General features: G+C 46.9%; 1 protein-coding gene across 4 annotated transcripts in view; it reads right to left on the minus strand.

Moving 5' to 3' along the window:
- Nucleotides 1-25,352, minus strand: part of SORCS2 (sortilin related VPS10 domain containing receptor 2) — a 545,837-nt gene that overhangs the window by 327,590 nt on the left and 192,895 nt on the right. For all 4 annotated transcript variants that reach the window (XM_025386534.1, XM_025386535.1, XM_025386533.1 and 1 more), the window contains exon 2: nucleotides 15,752-15,819. In XM_025386534.1, coding sequence (XP_025242319.1) covers nucleotides 15,752-15,819 — 68 coding nt within the window. The remainder of the gene's footprint in view (nucleotides 1-15,751; nucleotides 15,820-25,352) is intronic.

Here is a 25,352-nt window from a genome sequence, read left to right on the forward strand (position 1 = left end):
GGGCAAATCTTCTTCCAGGAAGTCTTCCCTGACTACCACTTCCTCTGCTCCAATGGAGTAGGGGTGTCTGAGGCTTCCTTGGTTCTTTCAGCCCCGTTGTACAGTAGATTACATGCCACTGTCATGGATTGGTTCCTTGTCTGTACCCCCTACTAAACTCTGAGTCTTAGATATCAGTTATCATAGCTCACTCCACCCCGGAGCCTAAATGGATGGAGGGAGGAAAGGCAGGTAGGTGGATGGAGAGGTGGATGATGGGTGAATGGTTAAGATGATGGATGAGTAAATGATGGATGGGTGGATGGACAGCAGATGGATGGAAGAATGAGAAGGAGGGAGAGATGAACAAAGGTGGGAAGGGTGGATAGAAATGAGGAGAGAAGATAGAGGAATGGGAGGAAGGAAGAAAGCGTTGATGGTTGATCAGATAGGTGGATGGATACATGGGAAGAGGAAGCAAGAGAAGGAAGAAAGCAGAAGGAAAGAGAGGAAAGAGAAAAAGAAGGAAAGTCAGTAGGTAGAGAAGCTAGAAGCAGTGACAGAGGGGTCCTTGGAGCCAGGACCCAAGGGAGGGCAGGTATTAAAGTCAAGATGGAAAGAAGAGGCCGGGCGCAGTGGCTCACACCTATAATCCCAGCACTTTGGGAGGCCAAGGTGGGTGGATCACGAGATCAAGAGACAGAGACCATCCTGGCCAACATGGTGAAACCCTGTCTCTACTAAAAATACAAAAATTAGCTGGGCGTGGTGATGAATGCCTGTAGTCCCAGCTACTCGGGAGGCTGAGGCAGGAGAATCACCTGAACCCAGGAGGCAGAGGTTGCAGTGAGTTGAGATCACACCACTGCACTCCGGCCCAGCGACAAAGTGAGACTCCGTCTCAAAAAAGAAAGGAAAAAAAAAAAAAAAAAAAGGATGGAGACAAGAGGCTGCTGGGGCCGGGGGCTAGGAATGCTGAGAAATTTCCTCAAATTCTCATGATTTCTCAGTCACCTCAGATCTTGTCCCAGAACATTTTAAAGGCACCTCAAGGCCTCTCAGCCTAACCTCATCAAACCATTGATTCACAGTGAATTATTTATTGAACAGACTGTAACCCCGAAAGCTTTATAGTCAGGACCTCTCTCTCGATCCCTATCTGCTGTGATTCTTGTTTAAATCAAACTCAGATCTCCATGGTGATGTTAAAGCAAACACTGAGGGAGACTGGCCTGGGAGCAAAAATGCAGCTGGTGAAAAGCCAACGGGACATTTTAAGGTAACGGGAGAAGGAAGGAAACAGACCTCTGACATCTACTAAGGACCCAGCGTTTTACACGCATTATCTGCTGTCATCTTCATAAGGGCCCACGAGGTCTACAATGAGGTCTGAATGTTTAGGCTCATTTTACAGAGGAGACTCAGAGAGGTCACCAAGAAGGGAAATATGGAGCCAGAATTGAAACAAAGGCCTGTCTGTGTGCACAGAGCACTTTCCGTGCTTCTCATCACCTTAAGGGTACAGCTCCCCTTACAGTGTAAGACTGTTTCTCTCTGAAGTCCCCCTCTTCCTGAATGACCAAAGGGCAAAGCATATAATCTCTTAAATTTTCCCATCTGAAAACTGGCTATGAACTCTCAGCATTATCTACCAAGAACGGCCTAATCAGCACGACAGCTCTTTGTTTGCTCCAACATTAGGGGACACAGAGAGGAATGTTGTGGTACCCAGGACAGCCCATAGGCTGGTAAGACATTCTGCAGAAGGCTTTGTCAATTTCAGCATGGTCACACCATGGGGATGTCCCCCAAGGCCATCACTGGCCTCTGCAGAGAAGGACTTTGATGCTTCTTTCTATCAGTGAGTGTCAGAGGATGCTGCATTGCTGTTGGACTCCACTGCTCAAATTCCTCAGACTGCATTCACAACATATGTTAAAATTCTATATGTTAAAAGACAGAAAAACAAGGAGACTTTTGGTTCCAAAATAATAGCATAGAAGCAACCCGGCTTCACTCTCACCTGCAGAAAACCGAAAACAAATGTACAACACTGAGATGATCACCAGCAATATCTCAGAATGCAAATATGAAGATGAGACCGTTCCCAGAGCCACAGAGAAGTGAAAAGACTCAGAGCAGATGGTAAGAAAATTGGACTTCCACGTCCTTGATGCCTCTCTCCCCATCCTGCCTGGCATCAAGCCTGCAGAAAACTTACTGCCAACTCACTGTTTCTGCCCTGGAAAAAGTGGGATTGAGGTGGACAACCAGCTTCCCCATCATCTTGGGTTCTCTGGCGGGAGACTGTTCCGGCCGTGATCCACAGAAAACGTTTCAAGTGCTGAAGGGAGAAATATCCCTGAGGACATTAGAGACAAAGAAGGGAGGAAGGACTACCAAGTCCAGCCCTGAAAACTCTGCTCTGGAATTTGGCCAAAGGAGACTCCAAATCAGAGTGTCTGTTCAGCAACACCATGGTGTTGGAGATTTATTCCACAGGTCCCCTGGGCATGAACCCCTAGCTACCATCCCCACACTGTTCAGAAATCCCCTTTGATACCTCCCCCATTTGGAAAAGGCAGCACTCCAGTCCTTTACTACAGCCAAGGAGAACCTGGGCTTAAGGCACCACTTAGAGTCAAAAAGGAAGCAGTGGCCTAGCAGTAAAGAATTTTTAACCAAAACAAGTCAGACAGAGAAGACTGTAATAAATAATGAATCCTTTAATGCAAAGACACTGACATACATCCACAAGAAACAATAGCAAACAGGGAACCATGATCTCCCAAAATGGACAAAGTAAGAAAACAGTAACTGACTCCAATGAGATGATATGTGACCTCCCTGACCAAGAATTAAAAACTGCATTTTTAAGAAAACTTCAAGATAACACAGAAAAGCAATTCAGAAATTTATCAGAGTAATTTAACAAAGAGAAATCTTGGAACTGAGAAAAACACCTGTGGAACTGAAAATTTCACTAGAGACTCTCAATAGCAGAATGGATCAAGCAGAGTAAAGAATCAGTGAGCTTAAAGACAGCCTATCCAAAAATATAGTCAGAGGAGAAAAAAGAAAAAAAGAATAAAAAGGAACAAAGATCACCTGCAAATATAGAAAATTACCTCAAAGAACAAATGTAAGGATTATCGGTGTTCAGGAGAAAGTAGAGGAAGAGCAAGAGGTAGGAATCTTATTCAAAGAAATAATAACAGAAAACTTTCCAAAACTTGAAAAAGATATAAATATCCAGGTACAGGAAGGTCAGAGAACACCAAACAGATTCAACCCAAATAAGACTGCCCCCAAGGCATATAATAATCAAACTCTCAAAGGTCAAGGACAAAGAGAGGATTTAAAAAGCAGCAAGAGAAAAGAAGCAAATAACCCATAAGGAGCGTCAATTCATCTGGCAACAGACTTCTCAAAGGAAACCATACAGGCCAGGAGGGAGTGGAAACACATTTTCAAAGTGCTAAAAAAAAAAAAACTGTCATCCAAGAATACTTTAGTCAGCAAAGTTATCCTTCAAATATGAAAGACAGATACCGTCTTTTCTAGACAAACAAAAGCTGAGGGAATTCACCACCACCACATCTGTCTTAGAAGAAAGGTTAAAGGGAGTTCTTCAATCTGAAAGGAAAAAAAAAAACAAAAACACTAGCATGCAAAAAATAAATAAAAAATTAAAAACACCCTGAAGGTTTAGAGTCCATTGTTAAAATTAGGGACATGGACAAACCCAGAATACTCTAATACTGTAATTGTAATACACAATCCACTCATAACTCTAGTATGAAGCCCAGAAGATAAATCTATTAAAAACAGTAATAGCTACAACAACTTGCTAAGAAATAGGTAAAATAGAAATATGTAAACTGAAACAACTAAAAGTAAAAATATGGGGGAGATGAGGATAAAGGGTATAATTTTTGTTTGTTTGTTTCTATTCTTTCTTTTCTTTGTGATCTAAATTATCATCACTTTAAAATAACATGCTATATCTATAAGATGTTTTTATAAGCCTCCTGATAACCACAAGGCAAAAACCTATAATAGATTTAATAAAAATAAGTATCAATAAATTTGAACATACTCCTAGAGAAAATCACTTAACCACAAAGAAAAATAGTAAGAAAGGAAGAGGGGATATACAAAATAAACAGAAAACAAGTGACAAAATGGCAATAGTAAGTCCTTACTTATGAATAATAGTACTGAATGTAAATGACCTCGATTTTCCAATGAAAAGGCATAGAGTGATTGAATAGATAAAGAAACAAATCTCAACTATATCATGCCTACAAGAAACCCACTTCACCTATAATGACACATAGACTGAAAGTGACGGGCTGGAAAAAGTTATTCCATGCAACTTGAAACCAAAAAAGAGCAGGAGTAGCTCTATTTATATCCAATAAAATAGGCTGCAAATCAAAGGCTGTAAAAAGAGACAAAGCAGGTCACTATATAATGATAAAGGGGTCAATGCAGCATGAGGATGTAACAATTCTAAATACCTATGCCCTCAATACGAATCTCCCAAGTCTATAAAGCAAACATTAATAAATCTAAAGAAAGAGATAGACTGAAATACAATAACAGTAAGAGACTTTAGCACTCCTCTCTCAGTTATGAACAGTTATGGACAGATCATCCAGACAGAAAATCAACAAAGGAACATCAGAGTTAAACTACACACTAGGCCTAATAGGCCTAACTGGCATTTATGGAACATTTCACCCAAATGCTATAGAATTCATCAGCACACAGAGCATTCTCCAGAATAGACCATATCTTAGGTCACAAAACAGGTCTGAACAAATTTTTAAAAGTAGAAATCATATCAAGTATCTTTTCTGACCACAAATAAATAAAACTAGAAATTAATTACAAGAAGAACCTCAGAAACTCCACAAACACATGGAAATTAAACAACATGCTCCTGAATGGCCAATGAGTCAATAAAGAAATTGAGAAAGAAATTATAAAATTTCTTCAAACAAACTAAAATTGAAATACAACACAGCAAAATCTATGGGATACAGCAAAGGAAGTACTAAGAGGAAAGTTTATAGCAACAAACATCTATTTCAAAAGAGAGAAAATATTTAAATAAACAGCCTAATGATATACCTCAAGGAACTAGAAAAAAACATATCAAATCCAAAATTAATAGAAAGAAAGAAATAATTATCAGAGCAGAAATACATGAAATTGAGACCAGAAAACTGTACAGAAAATCAACAAAATGAAAAGTTGGTCTTTTGAAAAGATAAAATCAACAAACTAGACTAAGAAAAGAAGAAAGAAAACTCAAAATAAATAAAATCAGAAATGGAAAAGAGACATAACAACTGAGACCACAGAAGTACAAAGAGTTACTAGGACTAGTATGAACAACTATATGCCAACAAATTGAAAAACCTGGAAGAAATGGATAAATTCTTGGACACATACAACCCAACGAAATTGAACCATGAGAAAATAGAAAACCTCAATAAATCAACAATTAGTAATGAGATCAAAGCTGTCATAAAGTCTCCTATTCAAAAAAAAAAAAAAAAAGCCTAGGACCCAGTGGTTTCACCACTAAATTCTACCAAACATTTAAAGAAGAACTAATATCAATCCTACTCAAACTACTCAAAAATAACTGAAGAGGAGGGAATACTTCCAAACTCATTCTCTGAAGCCAGCATTGCCCTGATATCAAAACCAGACAAGGACACAACAAAAAAAACTACAGGCCAATATCACTGATGAATAATGATCCAAAAATCCTCAACATAATGCTAGCAAACTGAATCCAACAACACATCACAAAGATAATACACCACGATCAAGTGGATTTTATACTAAGCATGCAATGATGGTTTAACATATGCAAATCAGCCGGGCGCGGTGGCTCAAGCCTGTAATCCCAGCACTTTGGGAGGCCGAGACGGGTGGATCACCAGGTCAGGAGATCGAGACCATCCTGGCTAACACGGTGAAACCCCGTCTCTACTAAAAAATACAAAAAACTAGCCGGGCGAGGTGGCGGGCGCCTATAGTCCCAGCTACTCGGGAGGCTGAGGCAGGAGAATGGCGTGAACCCGGGAGGCGGAGCTTGCAGTGAGCCGAGATTGCGCCACTGCACTCCAGCGTGGGCAACAGAGCGAGACTCCGACTCAAAAAAAAAAAAAAAAAAAACATATGCAAATCAATAAATGTGATACATCATGTACAAACTAGGCATAGAAGGAATATACTTCAAAATATTAAAGCCATATACAACAAACCCACAGCCAACAAAGTTGGAAGTATTTCCTCTAAGAACTGGAGCAAGACCAAGATGCTCACTTTCACCACTCCTATTCAACGTAGTACTGGAAGTCTTGGCCACAGCAATCAGCCAAGAGAGAAATGAAAGGCATCCAAATTGGAAAACAGAAAGTAAAATTATCCCTGTTGACTCAAGACATGATCTTATAGCTGGAAAAACTAAAGACTCCATGAAAAAACAGATTTGATAAATGAAAGTTAAAATTAAGACTAAAGACTAGTCTTTATTTTAAAAACTAAAGACTCCATGAAAAAACAGATTTGATAAATGATAAAATAAAGTTGCAGGATATAAAATCAATGAACAAAAATCAGCAGTGTTTCTTTACACCAATAATGATCTAGCTAAGAATGAAATCAAGAAGGCAAAACCATTTAAAACTGCTACCAGAAAAATACCTACAAATAAATTTAACTAAGGAAGTGAAAGATCTCTACAAGGAAAACTACAAAACACCTCTTCAGAAATTGTAGATGACACAAATGAAAACACATTTCATACTTATGGATTAGAAGAATTAATACTGTTAAAATGACCATATATTCCAAAGCAATCTACAGGTTCAATGCAATTCCTAACAAAATATCAACATCATTTTTCACAGAATTAGAACAAATAACCCTAAATTCAAATGGAACCCCAAAAGAGCCCACATAGCAAAAGAAATCCTAAGCAAGAAGAACAAAGCTGGAGGCACCACGTTACCTGACTTCAAATTATATTACAAGGCTACAGTAACCAAAACAGCATGGTACTGTTATAAAAACAGACACATAAACCAATGCAACAGAATGTAGAACCCAGAAATAAAGCCACATATTTACAGCCAACTCATCTTTGCCAAAGCTGACAAAAACATAATTAGGAAAAACACACACTCTTCAATAAATGGTGCTAGGAAAATTGAATTGTCCTACACAGAAGAATGAAAATGGACCCCAATCTCTCACCACATACAAAAATCAACTCAAGATGGATTAAAGATTTTAATATAATGTCCAAAACTATAAAAATGCTAGAAGAAAACCTAGGGAAAGTCCTTCTGAATATTTGTCTAGGCAAAGAATTTATGACTCAGATCACAAAAGCACAGGCAAATAAAACAAAAATAGGCAAATAGGCCTTAATTAAACTAAAAAATTCCACACAGCAAAAGAAATAACCAACAGTGTGAACAGACAACCTACAGAATGGGAGAAAGTATTTGCAAACTATTCATCCAACAGGGGATTAATATCTAGACTTTATAAGGAACTCAAACAACTCAACAACAACAACAACAACCACCACCAAATAATCATATTTAAAAGTGAGCAAAGGACACAAATAGACATATTTCAAAAGAAGACATACACATGGTTGATGGGCAGATGAAAAAATGCTCAACATCACCAATCATCAGAGAAATGCAAATTAGATCCACAATAAGATATCATCTTACACCAGTCAGAAGGGTATTAATAAAAAGACAAAAAATAACAGATGTTGGTGAGGATATGGAACAGTGCAACTCTTGTACACTGTTCGTGGAAATATAAGTTAGTACAGCCTCTATGGAAAACTGTTTAGAGATTGCTCAAATACCTAAAAGTAGAATTACCATTAGATCCAGCAATCTCACTACTAGGTATCTACCCAGAGGAAAAGGGAAAATAAATTAGGATATCAAAAAGATACCTGTACTCATGTTTATCGCAGCACTATTCACAATAGAAAAGATGTGGAATCAACTCAAGTGTCTATCAGTGGATTACTGGATAAAGAAAATGTGGCATATATACACAATGGAAGACTACTCAGCCATGAACATGAATGAGATCATGTCTTCTGCAGCAACATAAATAGAAATGGAGGTTGTCATCTTAAGTGAAACAAGGCAGACCCAGAAAGATAAATACCACATGTCCTCATTCATAAATGGGTACTAAAAAATATATACATATGGAGGCAGAGAGAATGACAGACAGTGGAGACTTGGAATTGTGAAGGGGTATGGAGGGGTGGAATATCCAAAATTACTTCATGTGTGCAGTTCACAGTATTTGGGTGATGAATACTCTAAAAGCCCTGACTTCACCATTATGCAATCTACACATGTAACAAAATTGTACTTGTACCTTGTAAATTTATATAAACAAAAATAATAAATAAAAATTAAAGATTACAGAATTAAATGAGACTGAGAAATGTTGTATAACCTTCTCCTGGAGAAGTATAACGTGTATTAGTGTATCAGAGACTTTAACAAATCCTACTGTAAGTAAATCTGAAACTTTCTTCCCTAAAATATATTTATCAAATATGACCACACAATATGTATTTTCTGGAAACAGTTATTACTTGAAATACCTTAAATTACCATTCAGGAAGCATTCCCTTCCCTCCACCCCACCAACCTCCTCAAACTGTACTCCCCCTGCCCCACTGATGTTGAACCTCACCATGGCTGTGGCAAATGGAACCCTAGCAAATATGATGTGAGCAGAAGTCTTAAAATGTGCTTGTGTGGTTGAGCTTGGCTCCTGAGCTCTGGTGTTTGGCATGAGAAGAACATGTCCTGGTGGCCTATGTCCTGTTCCTATCAACTTGGGTCCAAGCACAAACAGATATGAAGCAGACCTAAGCCCACCAGCCAGCAGCCTGAACACCCAGCCAAGCCTTGACCAAAGCAACCAAACTACAGTCAACACAGAATTGTGAGAATAAATGCTGAGTGCATGCCACTGGGTTTGGCGGTGGTTTGTTACACAGCATTATGGCTATTATAGCTGACTAATACACCATCTGTCAGAATTGCTATTCTAACAATTGCACTTTGAGACATAAATGTGGCATGGTAAAACATTCTTAGGAGGAAACCTTCTTAGAAGGTGTCGGGAAAGAACGAATGGCACCTGGCAGGAGTTCAAGACACATTTGGAGGGCATATCTTAAAAGTAAGGGGCCTGGAAATGACATAGGCTTTTCAGAGTGGAGAGGTAGGGGTCAAGAAAAAGTTAAGCAACCCAAGTGTAAAAAGACAGGCATGAGATATGAGCAGATGAGTCACAGAGGAGGAGAATCAAAAAGTCAATAAACAGAAAAATATGTTCCATCTTTCCAGGTATCAGGAAGATGCAAAATAGCAAGATTAAGCTGTAATCTCACACTCACTTGAGTGCAAACATGGAAAGTCTGATAACTCCAAGGTGTGGAGCAGTGAGTCACCTCACAGATAAGTTAGCAATAGGTAGAGAAAAAGGAAGTCACGCACACACCTTCCACCCTATCCAAGCATCTGACTGGAGATGTGTTCACAGATGCTTGCTGCAGCCCTGATTGGAGTGGCAAAAATCTCAGGATAGAAATCCTAGCACTCCCACATCAGGGGAAAACATAAATCAAATAGATTACATGTGCTACATGGACAAATTACCTACACAAAGTTGGGCAGATAAAGCAAATTTCAAAAGGCAAAGTAATGTCATTCTTTGCAAAACAAGCTAAGCAGTAGAACATATTGATTGCAGGTAGACATACATATATACATACAGACGACAATCAAGATAAATTATGATTTGTATATTGTGTTTTATGTTTTTAATATAAAAGGGGGATGATCCACACCAATTTCAGGGTAGAGGCTACTTCCAGGTGGGTGGTGAGGATGGGTGTGAGAGGATGGAGGAGAGAGTTGAACTTCATCAGAATCTATCTTAGTGTATTTCTTTGAGAGAGAGCAATTCGAAACATATAGGGAAAAAATTGACATTGATGACAGCTAGATTACAGGCATTGAGCTGGACTGGGCTCTGGTGTGGTAAAAACTGAGGCCCTAAATTTCAGTGGCACCCACATTATTCCTGCTCACCATCCACTGGCCCGCACTAATTATGCGACCCCAAGCTAACCACAAGGGAGACTGGGACGAAGGGAATTATGGATTATTTAGTGAACACTCACTTGGCTCTCTTTCGTGGGTACCTGGGCATGTGTCCTACTATGGTCTGTACTTTTCAGGATATGTTCAAGATTTATTAATTAAAGTGAAGATAAAGAAAAAGAATCACTTCCTATCCCTAACAAAAAGGAGAGGATTCAACCAAGTTATCCTATAGAAAACCTGGGACCAGTTCCACTCCCAATTATCCTGAGACTGCCCCTGGATGAAGGTCCTGCTTGAAGTCAAATGCACCCAGGAAGTGGTAGGGTTGGCCCAGCATTAGTGTGGTCCTGGTTTAGGGATGGCACAGGAACAGAATCCCCTGGTCTATAGGACTGTCCCTCTGTTTCAAATCCACTCTGCCCAACAGCCATTCTCAGTGTGAAGCAAGGGTGATCCCTGAGGCTGCATCACAGCAGGAGGCAGGGCATAGGGAGCAGCCCAAGGTAAGCTTTCTCTCTAGCTCAGAATGCTTGCAGGACCCTCTTCCTCCTCCTGAAAGAATAAGAGCCAACTCTAATTTCCTGGCTTCCACAGCATCCCCTAAGATGACCTTGTAAATGTAAAGGGTCTTCTAGGTCTCAGCAGTGTTTCCCAAAAACCACACCACCATCCATCCTTTCTTCCATTCACCCATCCATCTGTCCATCTATCCACCCACCCATCCATCCATATATCCATCTGTTCATCTATCTATCCGTCAATCCATTCATCCATCTGCCCATCTATCAGTCCATTCATTTATCCATCCATTCATCCGCCCATGTATCCATCCATTCATCCATCCATCAGTCCATTCATTCATCTGTCCATCCATCCATCCGTCCATCATTTCATCTATTCATCTATCAATCCATTCATCCATCTGTCCATTCATCTATCCATGCTTCCATTCATCTATCCATCTATCCACTCATCCATTTGTCCATCCATCCAACCATTCATCTATACATCTATCTATCCATTCATCCATCTGTCCATCCATCCATCCATCCATTAATCTATCCATCTATTCTTCCATCATTCATCCATCTGTCCATCCATCCATCTGCCCATCCATCCACCCATCCATTTTTCCATCCATCTATCAATCCTTTCATCCATCTGTCCATCCATCCATCCATTCATCCATCTATCAATCCATTCATACATTTGTCCATCCATACATCCATCCATCCATCTGTCCATCCATCTATCTATCAATCCATTCATCCATCTGTCCATCCATCTATCCATCTACCCATCCATCCATCCATCCATCCATCCATCAATCCATTCATCCAATGCCCACCATGTATCTCCTGTGCCAGATCTGAGTTTGGTTCCAGGGATCTAGTGATCAATAAGATAAACCTGGCAGGTCTCCATGCTCACATCCTCAACCAGCCTATGTTCTAGGGGTGGTGGGGCAGGGGGTGGGGAAACCATAAACAGGAACTCCCACACTTCAATGAGAGAGGTTGTGAAGAATGCCTGGGGGCCTCTTTGCACTGAGTAGTGAGGGAAGCTTCTTTGAAGAAAAGAGGTTTATGGGGAGACTGAATAGGGGACAGGATCCAGTACCTGGGGTTGGTGCCACGTGCACTCCAGGCAGCAGCCATAGCATGCACAGGCCCTTACAAGGACTGAGCTCGGTGTAGTCCAGGGTCAGCCAAGAGGCTACTGTCACTGGACACTGAACAGTAAGAGGTGGAGTGGGAGGAGCTGAGACTGGGGATGGGGTAGGAGCCAGGGGTGGGGTCTTTGCAGGGGGTATGGCTTGTATGTTATTTCAAGTACCCTGGAAGGATTTTAAACCTCAGTCCTAACCAGCCCAACCTCTAGCTACTTGAAGTATGGTCCCCAGACCAGCAGCATGGGCAGCACTCGGGAGCTTGTTAGAAATTCAAAGTCTTGGGCCACCCTGGAAACCAGTGGAGTCTGACCATGTGCTCCTTGCAGGAATATCCCAGGAGCCCTGAGTGCCTCTGGAACCTGAGAAGTACTACACTAGATCTGCTGTTCCCGTGCTCCTCCCCCGGGAAACCTCTGGGAGGACCTACCCTGAACCCACACCTTCCCTGGCTGGCCCAAGCTGCAGCGCTTTTTAAGGGCTTTTCTAAGTGACTTCTTTGTGCCTCTGCTAAGACCCCACAGTCTACACATCGGGCTTTGCTCAACCCTCTGTGGCTTCTGTGGCTTGTGTGAGCGAGACCACGTGGAGGAGCATGCCCTGCACACTTCAAACCTGATGCCAACCAGGGGCTTTCCAGGGAAGAATGGTGCTCCCCTCCTCACCTCCAGCCTTTTGCACCGATTCAAGGGGGCCCGGGATTGAGCAGAAGACCCCCATCACCACCACAAGAAGAAAGGGGCAGAGCACTGAACCATCATGGAAGCCAGGAGGGGGTGCCGCTGACGAGGGGCCGGTTAAATGCAGGACAATTAAAAACACATTCAGCTTAGATTTCAGAGAGCCGCTTCCAGAATGAAAACACCGTACCTGTCATTAACAGTGTATCTATTGCAATTACACAGAAGGATTCTTAGGAGACGCAGTGCACATTCATTAATTGTGTCTTTAATAGCCCTATTTAATATGTGCTCTCCAGACGAGGGCACCGCCAGCCTTCCATCCACAGGGGCCTGAAACACAGACACAGGGCGGGGGCGGGAGGAGGCCAATGGCAGGTTCTCAACTCTCAACACCAACTTCCTGCATGAGTCCCAAAACAGAGGGTGAGGACAGGAGCAGGTAATGTGCAAAGGAGAAAATGCGAGTAGTAATTAACACAGAAAACTGCTCCTCCTCACTAGGAAACAAACAAACAAAAAAAAGCAAATTAAAGCAATAATGCCGTCCGCTTCCTGCCCTCAGCTCCTCCTGTCAAATGAGCAGGAGTTAGAAAAGTCGCTGGCAGGACACAGGGCACTGCCTGGGTGGGAATGCACGTTCGTCTTGAGGAAGAATTGAATGCCACCGCACAGCAGCAGTAATCCACTCACACTCCCTGGTTCAGTCCTGTAACTGATTCATCCCAGGGAACAAAATGAAAAGGAAAACTACCTGCTTAAATTTTGTATGGCAGCATCAATAAGGGGACAGCTAAGTATTAGAGTGAACCAACTCCAGGGACTCATACCAGCCATAAAAGAAATGACGACGCAGACCCTGTCACTACATGGAAAAGTGAGAAACATATTTTATAAATGATAAAAAAAAAAAAGCCTGCATTCTGTGTCTCTACCTATATAAATACGTTAGCATCCGAAAAGATAATATAAACAAAGAAAGGAACGGCTCCGATGGGTAGCGATGTGGATGAACTTTGGTGAGATGACTAATGTCTCCGCATGCATTTTTAATAATGGCAAAGAAACATCTGGTGATGAGAGACGGTGATGAGAAGGGAACACGGAAAATTAAAATCTGTCAACTTGCTTCGGAGAAAAACTGAATTCAGATCATGTACTGTTCTAGGGACATTTCACACATTTCCTCATTCGGTTCTCACAACTTCCCCTCGGGGCATCTTATCCCCATTTAACAGATATGGACGGAGGCTCTCCGGAGGAGAAGGAAGCCCCCATTACCCGGCCCTTGGAGCAGCTGTGAGTGGGTGGTTTGGCCTCTCGGCTGCCACCTGCTTCTAAGGAATCCTGTCTGGAGCCTGTAAGTGAGGGGTCTTGGGTCCCATGCCAGACACAGTCAGTCCCACCCCACCCCCACCGCACAAGGACTCCAGCAAACGTGAACGAAGCCAGCAACTCTGTCGTGTAAGTGCAGATCACACTGGGAAAGATCGCTCCCTGTTCAGACGATGCTTCAGACAGTCTCACTGCCTCCACGTCCAGCCACACTGAGAGGCTGCAGTGAGGGGAGGGAAGCAGGTGCTCTGGAAACTTCTGAGGTGGGTAGCCCCAGGCAGATCCCTCCATGCCAAGGAGGGCTGCAGCCCAGTGCTTGACAGCCGTGCTGGAGTTGGGACGAATCAGGTAATGGAGGGCCTTTGCTGGAAGGAGGAGAAGACTTGACCATCTCCATCTGCTTTGTCACCGAGGAACCCATCCTGAGACCTCCTGCCCAGCAGCGAGGGCACCCTCCCTCAGCCTTCCCTGTCCAGGAGTGTTGGCCCCAAAACGGGCCTTGGAACTTACATTTTCAAAGAGCAGCAATGAGATTTCACAGGGCCCACAGAGCTTACACAGTTTTCTGCTCTTGTCTGGAAGCAGTGAACGCCGCCTTGCCCAGCACTGGAGGAACGAGACATTTTCAAAGCAACCCACCAGTACATAAAGCAACGGGAGGCCATGGCAGTGAACATCCGTCCTCTACACAGGGACGCCGCCCATCACTCGCCCCCCCCCGCTTTCTGGTGGTGACGATGGAATTAGAGGAGACCAGTGGGTCTGGGAGGTGAAGCCACACTGAGAGGAGCTTCTAGGAAACGTGTTTCTGCTGGGGAGCAGGTGAGGACCACTCAGGGGACTGTGAGGGTCTTAACCCCTGAGCTTGGCTTCATTAGCAGCACAGATGACCAGGCCCGTGGGCTCCAGGCGATGTCATTCCTTCTACGGCGAAGCAAGAACCCAACTCGAGACACCGTTTCAATAACTTCCCAGCGCATCGCAGAAATCCCTCAGTAAGAACCCACAGAATGAATCACCAAACCCCTTAGCTAAAAGCAAAGCCAAAATGGAAAATAAACCAACTCAAGGTCCTGATCAGCAGGGACAGGCATCTTTTTATGGATTTCAAATAGAAAAATGAATTAATTATTACTTGAGAAACATATGTTGGAAAGCAAAATGGTTTCACACCCAGAGAACATGGAGGTGGTAATCGGTGCATGGAAGAAAGAGAATATTTTGCAGGAGAAAAGCTTTGAAACCACAGCCCAGAGGCTGGGAACCATCTGTACCCTTCCTGGGTGAGAGGATGTAAATATTGAAGAGGATGATAACCAAAATGGGTTCTCAAAACCTCCTTCTTCCTCATCTCATTTAAAACATCAAAGGGGCAACCTAATGTTCCTGGGCTGGATTCACATTTCACACATGAAGAGATATCCCCCATCGCCAGCAGCTTATTTATTTACCAAGCTCTTTGGCTAAGCCTGGAAGAAAGAAAAGTGTCCAAACAATGAGCATAATCAGAGCCTTTGGTGGACTCCAGGAGCTGCGTGTGAAGTTCTGAGCACAAGCGAAGGAAATTGTGCACTGACCTGAATTCACAATGCAAACCCTCCTCCTCCGGGGAGGAAAGAAAGGAAGCGGGGAGAAAAACAGAAAGAAAAGAGAAGAAAGCCAAGATGCTTTCTGAACAGTTGTCTATTCCGCAGTGCAATTTATACCCACTGCCCAAACTGGGAAGCTACTTTCAACTTTTCCCGTATGCATTTTCTAGCCAAAGAAAAGTTGCGCGGCCACCGACACAGGGTCTATGACAGCGAGGCGTTTGGATCTCAATCCTCAGCAGAGAGCCTGGGAAGACGGCACGCAGGTGCATAAGAGAAAGGCCTGCCATCAGGCTGACTTACCGCCACAGCGAACTTTCCAGAACCTTCCCCATGTCTGCGTGGTAGTACTTCGTCAGGATCAAGATCACCTGTGGTGTTAACAGAAAGTAAAAGGCAGAAATCAGTGGGTTCCAAGGTTCTCAAAGAGAGGTACAGCGACACCACTCCCTGCCAGAATTTGGGGTCTCTAAATATCAGCTGCCGAGGGGCCTCTCTCAGTCAGTATCCCCGGGAGGCTCTGGGCCAACCTGCATGAGAACCCTTAGACGTGGGCTTATTTCCGCTCTGAGGACTTGCTTGTGCTCTGCAGAATGACTTTGGGAACATCTGAATCCAGTAAAATCCACGCAGTAGCTGCCATTTGTTGGAAATAATTCAAATCCAGCCCTGGAAAATCCCAAGCTGTGGCAAAGGGAGTGCCAGGGCAGTGGTCCCTGTGTGAGGACGGAGCGCGTTTGGCAAGGCTTCTGGAGACAGGGCTCTGTCTCCACCAGCACATTAGAGGATCTCCTGAGCCTGCTGGAAACAGCTGCCAGGGCTGCAGCCCAAGACCAGAGCAGGTCCCTGTGGTCCGTCTGTCGTTACTTGTCCTGGAGTGGTGCCTGTGGAGGCACAGCCAAGACGCTTGGGGGCCCAGGAGTCCTTGGTGGTACACACCTGTGTTTGTTGTTGAGACCATTCATTCATTCATCACACATTCATTCATTCATTCATCACACATTCATTCATTTATTCATCACACATTCATTCAGTCATTCATCACACATTCATTCAGTCATTCATCACACATTCATTCATTCATTCATTTATCACATACAGGGCCCTACCTGACCACGCTGTTTGCATTTCAGGCCTGTGCAGAAAATGCAACTATTTATAAAAATGAAAATAAAAGTGTTTAGGAGCATCAAATTGTTTTATAAAACAACTGCGTAAACAAAAAAAGGGTAGGGGTGGGGAATAAGGATGCACCAGCCCTGACGGGAAAAAGATTTTCCCAATTACTGCACTGGCCACTGCGTTTTCACATACATCAAATTTCATTTCACTCACTGCCAGTCTCCATTAGCTGTTCCTAACACTCCCGTGGCCAGGGAAGCCCCCAGGAGGTAAGATGGGAACAGCCTTGGGTTTTGGAGAGGCTGTTCGCCTGGTTATTTGGGGTCACCACCCTGGTCAGCCCCAAGGGTCGGGCTCCTCCACGGAAGCAGAGCTCTCTGCACTCGGCCCTAAGGTGCCATTTCCACGGATGGCAGCTGGGCTGACCTGTCTTTCTTTCCCTGGTGATTGGAGCAGGGAAGACGCGAGGAGGGGCTGTTGCCCGAGATGGGACAGTGTGCATCTTCCAGGCAGTGATGATTTTAAAAAGCAAGGCCTTGTCAATCAGGGCCAGGCTGGCTACGCCACGCTCAGGAACAAAGCGATTTTCTCTTGTCAGCTCACAGCCTGCCGTCGGAGCCGGGTCCCTCCGAGGAGTGGGGAGCTGATGGGGTGTGGACTTGAACCCACTGATTCATATTTGATATAGTCACACTGTTCCCAGGGGGGATTCTGTGCAGCCAGAGTGTGGCAGCCGGAAGGGACCTCAAAGTCTGTTTGATCCGGCCTCATCCAGGAGGAAATCCCTGCCCCAATCTGATCTTGGAGAAGTGAGATCCAGGCTCTGCCCTGGCCTCGAGGGGTGGAGCTTGGCTCTGGCTGGCACCCTGCCCTTCTGCAGACTGCAGGGTTTGGGGCGCACCCTGCTGTGAGGCTGGCTTCACGTCCCCATCACTCCTGCCTGTACATTCCAGCTCTGCTGCTGTGGACAGTCACCCAATCACCCAGCAAGACTGCTTCCTCCTCCCCCTCCCTTAAGGGGAGAGTCCCCACCAGCCCACCCCCTCATTCTAAACCCCAGCATTTGGGGCCTTTGCACAAGGCGTTCCTCATCCTGGGATGCTCTTTCCCAAACCCCCCAGCCCTATTTCCTCAGTGAATTCCTGCTCAACCTTCAGATCTCAGCATGACCCACATTGCCCCCAGGAAGGCCCCCCACACTGGGCTCAGTGCCCCCTCCATACACCCCCTCCAGCCCCGCTGGACTCCCTGCAACCCCACACAGCTCACAGGGTCTGCGTCCACTGCTGAGTGATAAACCGTTAAGGGTGGGGACCTTGTTTATCTCCCCAGTGTGGGGCACAGCACCTACCGTATAGCAAGCACTCACACCACTCGCTGAGAGAAATACAGGTGGCTTTACCCAAAGGAAGGATCATGTATGCAGTAAAGTTGGGCAGAGGCCAGTGCCCCACTCGCCACCACCATCACCACACTCCTTCCACCCTGTCCTGGGGACAGAATCGCTCTACTGGCTTCAACCGGCCCAGCCGAATGGGACTTTGGGTTCCTGTGGGGGTTGTCTTTGCCCGGGGCTGAAACAAGGAGGTCGCCCAGGAAGGGCCAGTGCTGGAGGAGCCAGACAGCAAGGCAGCCCCACCACGACCTGACTCTGCAGTCGTCAAGCAGAAGAACCCTGATGTAAGGTCCGACCACCTGGGTTCCATGCTTGTCTCTGCACTAGCAGACACTCAACTTCAACACATCTCGGTTTTCCAGTCTACGATGATGCCACGGTGATGATTAAATATTCAGTAGCAAACGTGAAATGACCCATAAGCCATAGGAGCTGTCGCCGTTAAGAATAACGATAGCTAACAACCTCTGGTTTCCACGATGAGCCCCACAGTTACAGCACACCCCCATGCCCCAGGGAGGCCGAAGATGTGCTGCCCCACCACGCCCCCAGGAGCCCCGTGTTATAATCTCTGTTTTACAGATGAAGAAACTAAAGCAGAGAGTGCTTCAGTATTTTGCCAAAAACTACACGCTCAGCAAGTGGCAGAGTTAGAATTTGATCCCAAGCAATTCGACGTCAAGCTCGGACTCTTCGCTGCCTCGCTGAAAGCCTGTGTTTTCAGAAGAAACTTCTATTGAAAGTGGTTTCGAAGAACCAAAACTTATGACAGGCCCTTCTGGGGCCCCCGGCTAACAGCTTTGGAAATGAAATATCCCAGGACAGTTTTTTCGGTTTTTTCAGTGGCTTTGGGGCTCTTTGATCTGGGTGGGAGAAAAATCGGGAATGTGAGTTAGGGCCACACAGCCCCTGCCGTTGCCAAGGGTCTCCTCCCATCCAGAGGCTGCCTGAGCCCGCAGCCCACAGGCATCTTTCCCAGACGGCCAGGAATGTCCAAGCAGAAGACGAGGAAAGAAGAGCTGCTGCTGCCCGCAAGAGGTCAGCCGCTGCCGCCGCTCATTACTTCAAAAGCTCCTCAGGATGCACACATCACCCTGCGTCTCATCCTCTCGCCTCCCGTCCTCCCGGCTGTGGGGAAGGCAGTGCACGAATCTGTTCCTATTCTCCCAACATCATTTTACCAAATGGGCCAGGGTGCCAGGGTGCTGGGTTCCCAATCTGTGCCGGCTCAGCCTGTGACAGCACGGACTCATCCACTCTCTCGCAGCCCCCGTCCCCCGACTGGGAGGGGCTGATATTACTGTACTCACATTACGGCTGAGGAAACTGAGGCACAGAACCGCCGAGTGACCTGCCTGGCATCGCACACAGCAGAGCCAGGAGCTCTTGTGCCCAGGCCCAGGGCTGTTATGGGTCTCCACTTCATTGCTGCCCTCACGCCTCTGTGATGCCTGCCTCGTAAGCACGGGCCAAGGAGATGCCCAGGGTTCCTCTGAGGCACCACCACCTAGGTCCAGCCCAGCAGCCCTGGCAGAGACGTCAGCCTCTTTGGAATTCCCGAACCTACCTGCCCGCCCCTGAGGTTGCTAGGCAGTAAGCTCCATGACGGTGGGGACTCCCCCACCCCTAAACCCCCGTGGGCCTAGCACTGAGCAGAAAAATCCATCAATCCTTCCTTGAGTAAATCAATGAGTGGGTGAGTCCAGGAGGACATGGATGAGCATCCGTACAGCAGCTGATGCAGATAGGAGGCAGAACCTGTCCTTCAGGCCCAGTCCCAGACAACCCCAAAGCCTCTGATGTCTGGGGACTCCCGGCAGAGTCCATCACCCGCTCCTCCTGACACCTAAGGGTAGGGAACACGCCCTGTCCTAGAGGCCCAGGGCTCCCTCACAGCGATGCCCGTCCTAACCCTCAGGGGAGGGGCTCCAGAACCCGGGGAGACACAAGGCTTCATCTTCCTCAGCCCAGTGAGAGCCCACATGAGGAGATCCCCAGCGTGGAGTGTTCCAGATAGCCAGGACCAGGCGACTGGCCTGCGACCTGCACAGCCACGAAGCCCCTGAGCTTGGTTTCATGCTCTGCTGTTGCCGTCTTGAAATTCTTGAGAATGTCTGAACGTGGGCCCTGCGTTTTCACTTTGCACTGAGCCCTGCAAATAATGGAGCTGGTCCTGCAGCAGCTGCCACTCCGCTAGCATCTGCGAGTTTCAGAGCTTCTCCAGCCCCGCTAATGGTTAAGGACTGTGTGTCTGCAGAGCACCCTGATTTTATTCACCCGTTGTGCACCTACCTCCCTTGCAAGTGAGGGTGGATCTGGGTGAGGGGCTGGAAGGAGGTGTGTCAGATTCAACAACAGAGCTCACAGGAACTCAGGATGCCATCACCACTGCTTCACTTTAGAAATAGGGAAACTAAGGTTCAGAGAAAAGAAAGGGCACGGTGGGGACAGACCCTGGTCCTGGTAGGTCCACATCCACAGCCTGGCCCCCGCATCCACTGCCTCTGGCTTTATTCCAGGGAAGGGCCTGCTCCCTCCCTGAGAGGGACTGAGGGTGCCCTTCCCCAGAAGGAAAAGAACCCTGAAGTCCACACTCAGTTCCTAGAGAGACCCTAGGCCGGCCATGGTGTCCCCGCCCTGATCACCATAGCCAGCCCCCACCTCCACCATACAACTCAATGCCAAGCCCTGTGCTGGGCTCACAGGAGGGTCCTCTGCTCTGCACTGAGCCGTCCAACTTGCCTGGAGATGAGGGGCCTGGGCTACGTCTCAAAGCTCTGGCAGTAGGAGGGAGCCCAGGCTAACCAGCCTCGGACCCACAATGGCATTAACCGGACTTTCTGCTGCTCTGGGGAACGGGGGTTGGCACAGAGGAAGTCTCAGCTTCAGGGCTGATGGGCCAGTAGCAAAGTCGTCAGCGTCTTCACCTGTGAACAGCATGAACTGGGAAGTCAACGCTGTCTTTACCAGGTGGCCCTGGCAGAGTGGGCACTTCTCAGACGGACTAAAATAAAACAAAGAGGGTGTGATGCAGGGTGGCCAGGCTCACTGAGCCTTGGTTTCCTGATCTGAGAAATGGTGCTAACTGGGAGATTACGGGAGGGTCTCCCCATCTCTTTGCATCTATCCACACAAACTTAGACCAGAAATCAGAACATAGACGCCTGATGCTCAGCCCCTCCTCCCTGAGTGGCCACTGGCACATTTCCAAGTCCACAGAGTTTGCAGTTTCTCCACCTGTCAAATGAAGAAGTTTCTCCCTTCCAAAAACAAGAGCCAATCGATGGCTTTAGAACCCCCAACCATCATGAAATCTGTTCCATTCCAAACAACCTAATAATAAGCCCTGGGAGTTTCTAAAAGGCCATTTTCATAAACTGCTCCACCAAATCCTTCCCCAAATGTAACCAGCATCCACCAGGAACGAGGTCAGCTGTTCCATAATCCAGGGGTCAGGTTCACCATTTACCATCCAAGGGAACTTCACTAGGCCTCCTCTGAGACCCTGGGCCACTGCCCTCTGCTCTTGTGCAGCGGGGCCTGACTCAGCAGCACGGCAATGGCCCCAGGTACAAGCTCCTTACGGAGAGACATGCAATAATCCCTTCGGAGAGACGCACAGCGAGCTTTTCTGAGCCAGCCTGAACCCTGGCCCTGCATGAGTGCCTGGTTCCCCCGAGCTTTGTTTGCTCTTCAGGAGCGCCCGCCATCACCTCCTCAAATGTGCCGCTCTTAGGACAAGAAGCGAGAAACGTTCTGAGCACCTCCAATTTAGGACACTGAGCCTTCCAAATAGCCAGTGGGAAATGATCGTGAAGCAGCCTTACACGTGGTTGCCTTTGAGGGGCTCAAGAATAATAAAAAAGACAGACTCAGGCCCAATTTAGTCGCCAATCAATACACATAAAGCACCAAATACTACTACTAATAGTAAAAGACTGCAAGAACTTAGTGTTGATGGCAAACTCCAAAATCAACACCCCACTGAAAAAGGGAGAAATTGAGGTCAGCGTCCAAGGCCCCTGAAGGCCCCCAGCGTCACTGAGGTCTCCCTGGCTAAGCCGCACAGCCGTGGGCCTCCTCCTCACAGCGGGGACTGGCTTCCCGGGAGCTCCTAGAAATGCAGACCCCCAGGCAGCCCCATCCCAGGCCTCCAGAAGCTTCATTTCATCGCTCACATTTGAGGGGCTGCCCTGGCAAGGTGTCCCCAGGAGGGAGGCCCGCACCCCTGCTCACTGTCCGTCAGCCTCATCGGGAAGCTGGGGCTCCTCCTGTCACTCAGCAACCTGGTTCCCTCCACTCTCACTGCCACGGACTCCGCTCCAAACACACCCCCTCGGCCACGAGCTCCCGCCTTGACTCTGTCACCACCCCCAGGCCTTTGCATATTTGGATTGCTGTGCTCTTCCCCTTCTCACTTCTGCACTGTCTCCCTCCTGCTCATTCTCAAGGCCACCGCCTCCTAGAAGCCTTCCCTGACCACCCTGTGCACCCCAGGAGGGGAGGAGCCGCATCAGCCTCAGACACCTCCACCTCCTGAGTCTCACCAGGGCTGGCACACAGGGAGTGTCTGAATCATCATTGCTGAGTGAATTCATCAGCAGCAGGCTGACTCAGAAACGCCAAGACCCACTCCTGGTGAGGCCTTTCCTCATCCCCACCCCACCTGTGTACTCGCCCAGGTGTGGACATGGGCTCTGGAGTCTGTAAGAAATCCCATCAGTGGGGTCCATGGGCAGTGGCCCGCCTGAGTCTCAGACGTGCCTTGCTGGTACAGGTCACATAACTCAGGCCCAACTCAGACCCTCATGTGTCCTGGGATCACACAGGATTTGGCCAAATTCACTCCACATCACTCACTCCACACTCACCAACTGGAGCTGTTCTTAAAGAGTTACTGGTCCGGAGACCACCTCACCCGCCAGGTAACGTGGACGAAGACCTCCAACCAGACAAGCTCTGCTGCCAGGGACTGAGGGGAAGAGCCGCAGGCAGGATGGGCAGGAACAGAATTTGTTCACCAATGAGCCGCTTTCCAAGACCTTCACACGCACTGCCCGTGGGGGAAGGAATGATCCACCCGCAGTGGGGCATGGGCAGAACCGCCAAGGTAAGCACAAGCCCGTGTGTCCTTTGGCCTGGAGATCCCACTTCAGGGAAGCTATTCCATTGAAGTGCTATGCATGGGAAATGAGGGATGCCCAAAGTCCTTTACCACACCACAACAACCAGAGACCAGAAATAACCCACGCACCCACCAGCAGGGCCTGGGAGGATCGCCGGGGGTGAAGCCCAGGGCACCTGTGTGGATGGGAAGGCTGAAAAAGGATGTGTCAGAGCCGATGCAGGGAGATCTCCCGTGCCCACTCTTATGTTCACGAGCGGGAGAGGTGAAGGCCACTTCCAAATGGCTAAAGGGGTGAGTTTTGTGTTACATGAATTTTATCTCAATTTTAAAACAATCTGTATTCACCTCTGCTTGAAGATATACGGTGACATGCTGAAAGGAAACACAGGAAATGTGATCAGGTGGACACCTGTGGGTGGGGAAGTGGGCAGGGATAACAGGAGGGAGAGTGGGAGATTTTAACTAGAGACCCTTTAGTAGTCGTGATGTTTGGAACCATTTGACTGTATTACCTATTTCAAAAACATTTTTCAAATAAAATAAAAGAGACTCCTCCTTTCAAAGACCCCATTTCCCCTCCTCCATCGGGCAGGTCCCAGAACACAGGTGGGTTTTCTCATCTGGCCAAAACCACCCAGGACCAGCTCTCTGCTGGTTAAGATTCCACCAAGAGCAGCCAGAGGGGATTCAGGCTGAGTCTGTCGCTGGGGTTTAGTTTATTCTCCGAGTCACTGCAGCTGCTCTAGTTAGGAGGAGCCAGGCCAACATGTAGCCGACTTCTGCAGGCCGTCTGCCTGTCTCCCAGCTTCAGGTGTGGGGGCATCTGTGTGCATGTGTGCGTCTGTGTGCACATATGTGTGCACGTGTCTGTGTGTGCATGTGTGTGCATGTGTGCGTGTGTATCTCTGTGTAACTGCATGTGCATGTGTGTGTGCACATGTGCATATCTATATGTATCTGTGTGTGTGCTCGTGTGTGCATGTATCTCTGTGTATCTGTATGTGTGCATGTGTGTGTGCCTGTATGTGTGTGCATGTGTATCTTTGTGTACCTGTATGTGTGTGCATGTGTACATGTGTCTCTGTGTCTGTATGTGTGTGCATGTGTGGGTGTGTGTGCACGTGTGCATATCTCTGTGTACCTGTATATGTGTGCATATGTGTACATGTGTATCTCTGTGTATCTGTATGTGTGTGCATGTGTGTACATGTGTTATCTCTGTGTATCTGTATGTGTGTGAATATGTGTACATGTGTATCTGTGTATCTGTATGTGTGTGCATGTGTGTACCTGTGTATCTCTGTGTATCTGTATGTGTGTGTGTGTGCATGTGTGCACATCTCTGTGTGCCTGTATGTGTGTGCATGTGTATCTCCACGTACCTGTATGTGTGTGCATGTGTGTACATGTGTGACTCTGTGTATCTGTGTGTGTGCATGTGTGCATATGTGTGTATCTGTGTACATGTGTGTGCATATGTGTATGTGTGTGCATGTATATCTCTGTAACTGTATGTGTGTGCATGTCTGTGCATGTGTGCATGTGTATGTGTGCATGTGTGTACCTCTATGTGTGTGTGCATGTGTGTACCTCTGTGTATCTGTATGTGTGTGCATGTGTATGTGTGGGCGTGTGTGTATGCGTGTGTGTGCATGTATGTGTGCATGTGCACATGTGTATCTCTGTGTACCTGTATGTGTGTGTATGTGTGTGCATGTGTGTGTGCTGCAGGCAACAGAGCCACTCCAAGGTGTGGCTGCTCCACTGGGCAAAGTGGGCGTCCACCAGTCTGGTCACAGCCTCCCTCCTTTCTGGCCTCCAAAACATGAAGAAGATGCTCATTTTCATGCCAGTGGGGCTGGTACGCATGGCAAAGGGGAAGACTAGATGCTGATGGAAGCATTCAGTCGGTACTCAATTCGTGTGCATTTCCTTTCTCCCCTAACAAGGGCCACTTCAGACATCTGGTCCCAATCAAGGAGGGTGGCCTAGGCTGGCTTGGCAGTGCCCTGCCTTTCGGGTGGTACCGAACAAGGGTTGGATCAGCGATGATGCCCTGAGGCAGGAGCCTGGGAGCTGGTGTCTGTCCCTCACCACATGGGAACGGTGGTGGCTCGAGCTGCCCACCTCTCAGGATGGTCACCCTCACCCAGGCCCAGCTTTGCTTCCTAACGTGGGGCCGGGCATCGGACCCCATGGAGGAGCAGGGGCCTTCCTCCTGAGTGCAGAGTGGCACTCTTCAAGCTCCAGCTGCGCTG

The sequence above is a fragment of the Theropithecus gelada genome, chromosome 5, assembly GCF_003255815.1.
Source record: "Theropithecus gelada isolate Dixy chromosome 5, Tgel_1.0, whole genome shotgun sequence".
Taxonomy (NCBI): domain Eukaryota; kingdom Metazoa; phylum Chordata; class Mammalia; order Primates; family Cercopithecidae; genus Theropithecus; species Theropithecus gelada.